General features: G+C 38.9%; 1 protein-coding gene across 1 annotated transcript; it reads right to left on the reverse strand.

Annotated features, from left to right (window-relative positions):
• Positions 1-945: 945 nt before the first annotated feature.
• LOC117561537 lies at positions 946-7,724 on the reverse strand. The gene is made up of 5 exons (XM_034239027.1): positions 7,509-7,724; positions 5,051-6,303; positions 4,228-4,244; positions 3,007-3,149; positions 946-2,009 (listed from the first exon to the last, which is right to left on the reverse strand). The coding sequence occupies exons 1-5, from the start codon at positions 7,582-7,584 to the stop codon at positions 946-948; spliced, it is 2,553 nt and encodes an 850-aa protein (XP_034094918.1). The 5' UTR covers positions 7,585-7,724.
• Between the last annotated feature and the right edge of the window lie 2,851 nt (positions 7,725-10,575).

The raw sequence follows: 10,575 nt of genomic DNA on the forward strand, positions 1-10,575 counted from the left end.
TTATTGGGCAGAATGAGACATTTTGCTAGTGACTGACAAAATCATGAGCAATGAATTTATACTCTCACTACAATATATTAGGACTTTTAGAAGACTGACAATAAACAGGGAGTTTACAGCAAAAGGTTAAATACAAACATTGTTTTGAAAAAAAGGAACATGTAGCTTAACCTTTACAATTGCCTGCCTGACAATAAAGGCAGAGGAAATGTAACCACGTACAAATTGTACAAAGGACAAAACTGCCTCCTGCAAAACATCCGCTGTCATAACTACCTTTAAGTTAGAGGTACTCACATCTCCTGACAGACTGGAACTGGATACAAAAACATGCCGTCACTAACATTATAATGTAACTCTGGCAGGCAAAGAAAAATACTTCAAGATATTTGTAAATAAAATGTAATACTTTTTTTTTTTTTTACCTTCTAAGAGTTCAGAAATACCCGTTCAAGACTTTTCAGGGTCTACAGAAAGTACTAATGAAAGAAACCTTTTAAAAAACTTTTATTGACAAACTTTAACAATAAGGTTAAACAATTTGTAATGGATACTTTAAAAACACATATAGATGAATACATGTTTCAGGCTTGTATCATACAAGATGCAAAATGTAAGGTCTCTGCCAAAGACAGCAAATGCATTTCAATTAACAGCCTGGTCTAAAATAACACACACATACATTTACAAAAAAATACAAAAGTTTAATGTTGTAAGTCCCATTGAAATCAAATAAAACTGCAGATGAATACATCAGGAAAGTGCTAAGATATAAAAACATTTAAATATATTTACAAAATTAGAAATAACCGAAGCAGTAACTCAGACAGCTCAGAGCTTGTTGGAGTTCTTTGACACAGATGACTCCAACGTTTTTTCCCAAAGAAATCCATGTTAGTTTATACCTGAGCAAAGTTAATAATGAAGAATTAAAAAAACAATTCACTAGCACTCGGTGCTCTGAGTCGGATTGTTCCCTGAACTAGACGTGAAAGTGTTGTTCTTCTTGGAGTATTTGAGGGCACTAAAGGAGACCCTCATCCTCTCCACTGTCCTCTCACTCCTGCAGAGGAACGTGTTCTTCACATGGTCTCTGAAGTCCTCTGAGATGAAGTAATAAATAAAAGGGTCGAAGCAGCTGTTGAGACTCGCCAAGCACAGCGTGGTGATGTAAAACCCGTACAGGTTGTTGTTAGCCTCTCCCAACAGGAGAATGTAGTGCACCAGCAGCATGATGTTACTGGGGGTGAAGCACACTAAAAACATCACCAGCACTGTGATGATCAACACCACAGCCTTCCTGCGCTTCTTGGCGATGGCAGGGTCTGCCATGCTGTTCCTCAAAGCCCTGAGAATCAGGACGTAGGATATGATGATCACGATGGTGGGAGCGACAAATCCAAGAGTTCCCATTGTCAGGAAGTAGCCTGCAGCGATTTTCTTCTGACTGGGCCTGGTGACGTCATGGCAGGTGTAGATATCGAGGTTGCTGACACGCACCTCTTGGTCGTACAGGTACAGAGGGATGGTGATGAGCCACACCAACAACCAGATGGTGACGGAGATGCCGATGGCTAGACGGTTGTCCTTCTGGTGATGGGACAGCGGGTGGACCACGGCCCAGTAACGCTGAACACTGATACAGGCGATGAAGGCGATGGAGCAGTACATGTTGCCGTAGAAAAAGGCCACCATCACTTTGCACAACCCTTCTCCGTAGATCCAGTTGTTGCTGTTGAAGTGGTACGCTATCTTTAGGGGGACCCAGATGATGAAGAGCAGGTCAGACACAGCCAGGTTGGCCATGTAGATGGAGGACGGGTGCTTTGTCTTGGTCCGGAAGAGGAACACCCAGATTGCCAAGGCGTTGGTGGGCAGCCCCACAGCAAACACGATGATGTAGATGATGGGGAGGAAGACCGTGGTGAGGTTGCTGCTCAAGGCTTTTCGGGCTTGGGGGCTGACCCACACCCCGTCGTTGGTCTCTGTACCACCGAAGCCTCTTTCGTCTGAGTCACAACATGATATGAAAACAGATAAAGGCAGAAGTAAAACCGGTTAACAATACCTGAAGGAACATACTATGAATTTAACTACATGTTAGACTGGAAGAAGTATTCCAATCCTTTAGTTAAAAATGACATAAGGGTACCAAAAGCACACTTTGAAAATGCTCCACTACAAGTAAAGGTTCTGCATTTAAAACTTTACTTGATTAAAAGTTTGTAAGTAGTTTCTGCAACAACAACAAGAACAAATAGATCACTTCCAGTTTTATTAGGTTGCATATCCATTTTTACTGCAGTAGATGTTGAAGGTTGTGCTTTCTTTAAACTCCTATATATAATGTTGTGTAGTTTAAAACAATGTATCAAATTGCGTAAGATATTCATATATTTGTAGCTTCGCTGTCATGTGAGCCCTGTAAAGTCAGCTTTTAATGAGGCCAGACAGGCAGCCATGTTTTTAGCTTTGTGATGATAATTCAAGTTCAAGAAGATGCTCAAAATGGTTATTAAAAAGTTTATTTAGATTAATTAAGAAGTTGGGAAGTGTTTCTAAAACTTTTTAAAAGGAACACTAAATCCTTTAGTTTACAATAAACATTAAGAAATCCCAACGTTTCACTGGACAGAAAAATAATAAAGAAACTAGTTAGAAAATGAAGTGAAGTATAAAGCAATATTTAATGTAACTTAAAAAAGGACTTGAGTATATGTATTTATTTTACAACGAGACTCAGTTTCTTTCAGCTGTTTGGCCGATTCTCTACATTACAATTTGGGTTTCCAGCACGAGTCATCCGGTTTAACAACGTTCTACTTTGCCTTTGTTATCGAGTAATATCAGACTGGTTTTGAATGCCTAACCAAGCCTAAGGTCAATCAGGGCCTGTTGCCGACAAATGTAGGTTAGTAAAACACTTTCTGGTCGCAAATCTTATCTGAGTTAATTGTTTGAAGATAATAAAAACAACAGAGATGGAAATAAACGGATGGATTTTACCTTTCTCTGAAAGGCAGGTCTGCAGGCAGCACAAAAGGAGGAACAGGTGAAAACATTGCGTGCTAACAGCCATGACTGCAAAAAATAGAAGGGAGTAGTGTCCGCAGGTGTGGCTCTGTATGTCGATGTCTTTACTGCCATCCCTTCTTCATATAGACCTGTTTTGACACCTGCGTGATGTCACTCAGTCACGTGATTTCGCGTAGCGTATCGTATCGTGATCGTGACACGGAACAGAGATAGGGCGGGCGGAAGTAAAGTGTTGCCGGTTTATCAGGTCATGTGCCACACACTATAATAATATCTAATATGGTGTTAAAATAACTTTGATATTAAGCAGCTCATTGTACCTTTATTTAATGCATCTGGTTAGGTGTTATTTATGAATATTTGGTGCGTATTGCCCTCCTATCAAGACCCTGATTATATATGTGCAATACTACAATATTCTATTATATATAATAGAGAGTGGTTGCATTTTATTAATTACATTTACTAAACTGCTGTACTCAGGTACAATTTTGAGCCCTTGAAGGCTTAAGTATTTCAATGTTATGCTACTTTCAACTCCTTCTCAAATATTGTACTTTTTTTCAACTATTATTGAGTAATGTAATATACAAGTCTGAAATTGGACATTCTGCAAAACAGGAATTTTGCTATTAGTACTTTGACTATATTTTTGTATTTACTTTGGATCTTTTACTTGAGTATGGCTTTGAATGCAGTATTTCTACGTGTTTTACGAGTATTTTTACATTTAGCATTTTTACTCAATAATGTTAGCATCACCTTTGAAACGCAAAGATGATTCATCTCCTAAAGTATGATATAATTAATGTCTTATTCAGACCTACTTCTGTGTTCTACTGCAGAACAGAACCTGCGGTACATGTAAAAATACACACATGGGTACGTGTGTTTTGCTATGCTTTTGTTTGAACTGCTGGCTGTCCCCTAGTTTCTTTCTTTATTAGACTAGTCTGTCAATTAATTCCTTCATATTGAATAAGCAGTAATTTAACCTCAGGTCCCATTGAGATTAAATCATCATTTTCAAGGGTGTCCTGGCCAAGATAGATAGCTGCACAGGATACAAACTTATACTTGTACTTATTTAAAAATGGAAAATAGTTAAATATAACATCCCAACAGAAAAAGTGGTATTTTAGCTTGTATTGAAATATTCAAGAAGTTTTTATTCGGTCAGTATTCCTTTACACTATCACATGACTGTGCTAAAACAGATACACAGTGAAAAGGTTATCCTTCAGGTTACATTTTATTAACAGTGTAGTAGCGCTGCCTGCTGGAGAAGAATGACAATAATGTGAAATGACTGCTTTACATGATAAACTACTCAAATGTTTGACCCGCAGAGAGCAGCATGAAATAAACTATGCCTAATACTGTTGGATATCTTTAAAACACATGATGATATAACATATTCATTCAGAGACCAAAAGTGGTACACAAAAAGTTGTAAATATATTTATATTTAAAAGAAAGACATGATTAAGAAAGCTTTTTCGTGCTTGAAAATAAGCTTTTCACTAGACAAAAAAAGAATAATTGTTTCCTTCCATTATATATTAACAATGTTTGCAGCTTATACACTCATAAGCTCTTACACATACAGTGCAAAAGTAAAAACATTTCATAGTATTAAATGTTCAGCAGAGTTATCTTATTCCAACTTCCTTCCTTTTTTAAGGCTATACTTCATAGTATCAACTGTTCAGCAGAATAGTTTTTATCTAGTCGGAACTTCCTTCCTTTTCTGAGGCTACTGAATTCAAAAGGCACATAGAATGTCATTGCACATTTGTTGTTATGAAACCAAGACTTTAAGTCATTTCTGTTGGCTTGAGGTTCAGTTCTCTTCCCTTTATTATAATAATAAGAATACATACAGTAAACCCCTCGGACTAACTTGTGCTTGTTGTTTGCCAATACTTGGACTTCATAGTCAAATACTGTTGTAAACAGGTAGGAGTCAGTTAAGTCACTTCAATGAAGTCTGCTCAATGTGAGTCCATCAGACGAGCAGCTTCTTGTATTGGCTGTGGAGGTTCGCTTGGAAAGAGTCCATGTTGGTGCTCTGAGTGCTTATTTTGGAGCTGTCTGCACAGCTGGATTTGAGAATTGTTCTGGAGCTGGATCTGCATGAATTGGATGAAGACTGACTGCTGCTGCTGCTGCCCTCTGTGATCTTCTGACACCTTAGCGCGCTGGAAAGTTGTCGCTGGCATTGGGATGATCCAAAGTAGTAGACCATAGGATCCAGGAGGCAGTTGAGACTCCCGAGACACAAAAACACCAGATAGACTGCGTAGGAGCCATCGGGGGCCTCCTGGCTTTCGACACCCTCGTTAAACTGCAGGTAGTGCGCCAACAGAAGACAGTTTGTGGGGGTGAAGCACAGCACAAACATCACCAGCACGGTTAAAGCCATCACCACTGCTCTTGATCTTCTGCGTGAGCGTCCTGGAGCCCCGCGCGGGACTCTGCTCAGCGCCCAGATCACCCAAGCATAGGACACCACGGTGATGAGCAGAGGCAGGAAGAAGAGGACGCAGCAGAGGGTGATGAAGTAGATCTTGTAGTGCCCGATGAGCTCATCGACGCGTTGGACATCATGGCAGGTGGTGATGTCCAACTCTCTGAGGTGATAGGTCTGGTCGGAGAGGACGAGTGGCACAGATCCAGCCAGGGACAGTATCCACATGCAGACACAGGCTAAGTTTGCATTCCTCGGCCTTCTCCAAGACAGGGAGTCGATGGGATAGACTACAGCGATCAGCCGGTCCACGCTGATGCAAGCTATGAGGAGAACAGAGCAATACATGTTCCAGTAAAACGCTGCAGTGACCACACGGCACATGAGCCCGCCGAATATCCAGTTGTTGCCACCGAAGTGGTAGGAGATCTTGAAGGGGAGCAGCACGGCGAAGAGCAGGTCAGCACAGGCCAGGTTCAGCATGTAGATGGCTGCCGGTTTCTTAGGGCGGATCCTCCGAGCGAAGGCCAGCACCGCACAGATGTTGATGGGAACGCTGATGAGGCAGACCAGCATGTAAAAGGACGGGATTAGGATGGTGGACACGGGGCCCGTTAGAAACAGCAGCGCCTCCTCTGAGATCTCCTTGGAGACATTGATATTAGGCATCCAAACTCTTCTAGAGCCATTGAGTTGGACATCACCACCTTCACCATAGTCATCCATATCTATCGGTTCATCTGTGGCTAAAGGGTTGAAGACGGAAAAGGTCCTCAAAAGGTCCTCCGTTAAATGATCTGGAGAAAGAAAGAAATGCTAGTTTATTATGGGTATAAACTGGACGTATTTATGGAGCTAGTGCTACATACTTACATACTACATTTATAATATTTAGTTTATTAATCACAGAAAAACGATTGTAATAAACATCCATTGTATTACTCAATTATTGTTATAAGCACTTTTCTAATAAAAAAAAATGCCGATAATTAACTGGTTCCTGGTATGGCAATATTGTTTTTTTTCTTCTTTTGATATATTAAAATGAATATATTATCTGAATATCACAAAACAATCAATTTGAGTATTTCAACTGGGCCCTGGGAAATGATGGTGAATTGTAGACAATATTATCAATTTAGGAGTATTATCAGCAGCTTTATTGATGATTGAAATAATAGATATTGTAGTTTCAGCCGTAAATCAATTAGCCATTTGTTAGAGAAATGTATTTCACAAAGAATAATGAAAAGATATTATTTAGATTAATGGTTTCAGTAATATTTTAAAGATTTATTTTATTTAATCGTTTATTTGGCAGGGACAATGCACAGTAATGAACACTTAAAACATTCAAATGTATCAAGCGTAACAGTGTCAGATTTAGCTTTGAGCTAATTTCCATCCCCAGTCCCTCACTAAAATCAAATCTGAATATATGTTGGGTTGTGTGGAGTTTGGTTGACAAACAACAACATTTGAAGCCAACACCTTGGGCTCTGGGAATAATTATTGGCATTTTCCCCACTTATTTAGACCTTTCATATACGTCGACAAATCAATCGAAACTTAACATTGTTTTATTTTATTTACTCGTTATTTCCGCCCTGTTTTATACAGGACTACAATTCAAAGTTATTTTAATTCCCAAAGTTCAAGGTGACGTCATTAAATGCCTTGTTTTGTTTGACCAAATGTACAAAACCCAAAGATGTTCAATTTTAAATTATTTTTTGAAAAGCAAAGCAACAAACCTCATATTTGATTAATTGAGAAGTTGAAACCAAAGACAGGTTAATACTGGATACCACCAAAATAATTACTGAAACATTAACGTTAACAGCTGATTCAGTACACTACCTTATTATACAGTAAATCATTGTGAATCATACACTTTATACCAAGATGTATTGTTGTACAAAGTATATAGCCCACATCATTCAATCTGTCCTATTAAATACGCTGCTTTAAATGAATAAAAAGTGAATGAAAGTCCTCTTACCGCTGTTGGCTGCAGCCGAGGCAGCACAGGCTCCGACCAGAAGCAACAGCAACGTTTTTGGACACATTGAAAACATGTTGCTGCTGAGAAAATGAAGCCTCAAAAACAGGAGATAAAATATTGAATATCGGTAATCTGCGTTTAGTTGTTTCTCTTGCCTCCTCCGGTGTGTTTCTGGGGCTCCTCAGCACCAGAGAGTGACACAGAGCTGCGACCCGCCCACAGTCCGCAGGGTCTTCAGCAGAGACATTCCTCAGCTCTGAGGTCAGCTTCCCGGCACACAGCAGCAGACACATCCAAAAGGCAATTATCCAAATGACCCATAACAAAGACCAACCATTTGCTTTGAATTGGGAACCTTTTTTGTGTGTGTTTTAATGCCATGAAAATCAGTGTGGCTGCAAAAAATAACAACACAATGGATTCTTGAGAATTCATCCGGTCACTCTTCACTTTAGTCGTACCATTTATGTAATCCGATGTTGCCACAAAAAGATAATTAATTACGGTTATAATGAGGTATTTACTATTAAATTGCTTTTTTCAAAACGTTAAAGTGGATAAGTGCTTCACAATAAGAGCATCATATAAGCAGCATAACTAACTACAAAAAGAAAACATCAACAACAACAAAAAGGCAACCAAGTGAATTTTTTTTTTTAGATTTTATTCCAACAAATTCTCTGTCTTCATTTTAAATCACAATCACAATCAAGTTTATTGGTTTACAAGGGATTTGCTTTGGTGTCTGGTGGGGAACAAGCCCTGATCTGAGAACATCCAATGCAAATCCAAACCATGCTTAACAAAATAAAGACTTACAATTAAACACTTTAATTCCAAAATATACTTTTAACTAGTTAGTACATTTTGGGTAAAAAGAAAATCTAATGCAATGTTCCTGTAGATTTACATGTATTTTTGTCTATACTTAGCAGAGGTGTTAGTAGTGTTGTTGGGGGCATCAGTGACTCTCCACCTCGTGTGAGTACGTTTTCTTAGTTGAATTACACTTTACTGTTTTATGTAAAGTTTAGAAAGTGTTTTGCATTAAAACTCAGGTTTACTACACATAAAAAGACATCTATTAGAAAATAGTAAGCAAGCAGGAACTGAATTGGGCTCACACCAGGATAGAAGTATGTAGCCTATTGTATCGATATGATTTCCATGGTGTTGTTTCTGAGTATCAGAATACAGAGCTGAAGTAATTTGTTAAAGTCTGTGTGAGATCCAAACATCCACCCACACACTTTCAAGGGACGAAGGAGGACAGCATGTCTGAGGAGAATCCTTGGAGATGCTAAAGTAGATCTACTTCCTGTTCGCAGCCATACTTCAAATTAGATAAACAGTACATCACAGAAAAAGCCATTTTTAGAGCACATACTATTTGTGGATGATGAGCACAGTTTGTTCGACCCTTTGTGATTATTTTTCTTACAACAAAACATTCCTTTAGAATGTATGTATCACAGTGATCACCACTTTGAACAGAAACCAGCTGTGGCGTCTTTTCCTTTTTTAGACTTAAACTATTTGTTTACTTGCTTATGTAAACGTTCAGTCTCTAATGGCCTCTTCTCCAGCAAAACACACATGGGAACTATTTACATGTTAACAAATGGCAAGATAGTTCCCACTGCTTCTGGTACAGATTAAACAAGCTGAAGTCATGTAAGCATTTACCTTCAGAAAAATGGAGGACAGAGAAAGTGTGTATTGAAACTGAGCCGTTGTGTTCATCAGTAAAGTGGAACTTCTGTGTGAACTATTCATATCTTAAACTGCACTGTAACTTTTTATTCATGTACTTTTTATTACCTGATCATTGATTCTCAACCTGGTGTCGAGTGATATTTCACCGACACAGGAAAGAACGTCAATACAGGCACCGTTTTGGTTTCAAACCCCTGGTTCGCGGAAAGGATACCAAAAAAGTCCTAGAAAGACACAGGTAAACTTAGCTAAAGTACTTTTAAATGGTTTGTGGGTCAAACTAGAGGCCTTGGAGAAAATAGTTTGTGGGTCAAACTAGAGGCCAGTTTTAATAGTTTCGGGAAAAACTAAAGGATCTTATAGTTCGAGGGTGGACTATAGGGTACATTTTCTTAGTTTTACTAAAACTATTGTGAGCTTTATAGTAAGATACAAGGTACGACTATTTTATAGTGGGTTACTAGGTACGACTATGGGTATTTTCTTAGTTTTGGGGAAAACTTTGACAGTCTTTTAATGTTTCTTTTATTATCTTTTATTTTTAATGACTGTTTTTAAATGCCTTTGTCTGAATGTCTTTCATTTTTGTAAAGCACCTTGAATTGCCTTGTGTTGAAAGGTGCTATATAAATAAACTTGCCTTGCCTATTAGAAATGAAGAGAAATGTGCTGGGTACTGTTGGAGATTTAAAGGGATAACTGGTCCGCTTTTCAAATCTCCGCGCGTTCCTATGAAGCTGGTTATAATACAGGAAGGAATCCATATCTACAAAGTAACCGTTAACAATAATCTACTTTAATGGCAATATGACAATGCAATACAATCATTACAATACAACATGATATATTACAGTTATATTGCAATGCTTAAGGAGTAATGCCGGCTTACTCCTGCTCTAGTCCGCATACCGCAGAGCTACTTTCACCCGAGGGCAGCATGTGAAGAAGAGGCCGAACGCCAGGGATCCACCGGATATATACCAGAGTAAGAAGGAGGGGTTTGGTGTTAGGTCAGCTGGTCATCTTTTCAGGTCATCTCATTGGGAGACGCAACGCAGCAGGAAACGCAGCAGGAAACCAAACAGGCTCACTTTACAACAAAAGGTCTCAAGGCCTGCATACCTACACCTCCCCCACAGAGCCATAAAACCCTGTTTACTCCAACCAGCCCAGAATGTTTATAGCCATTTGTAGTCCTTACATTTATGAAAGGATAAAACAGAGAAATCAATATAAAACACAAACACAGGTATTGTTTGAACAGTATTCACTTAACTGCTACTATTGATAAGCACCAGAGAAACCCAAGGGACCTCTCTTAACATCACAAACCCTGCAGCTAGATCTA

Source organism: Gymnodraco acuticeps, unplaced genomic scaffold (genome assembly GCF_902827175.1).
Source record: "Gymnodraco acuticeps unplaced genomic scaffold, fGymAcu1.1, whole genome shotgun sequence".
Lineage (NCBI taxonomy): Eukaryota > Metazoa > Chordata > Actinopteri > Perciformes > Bathydraconidae > Gymnodraco > Gymnodraco acuticeps.

Coding starts and splice junctions, on each gene's coding strand:
- LOC117561537 (XM_034239027.1), bottom strand. CDS start 7,584: ATGTTTTCAATGTGTCCAAAAACGTTGCTGTTGCTTCTGGTCGGAGCC. Junction 6,304..7,508: donor CTCGGCTGCAGCCAACAGCG/GTAAGAGGACTT, acceptor TTCTTTCTCCAG/ATCATTTAACGGAGGACCTT. Junction 2,010..3,006: donor GACCTGCCTTTCAGAGAAAG/GTAAAATCCATC, acceptor GTTGTGACTCAG/ACGAAAGAGGCTTCGGTGGT.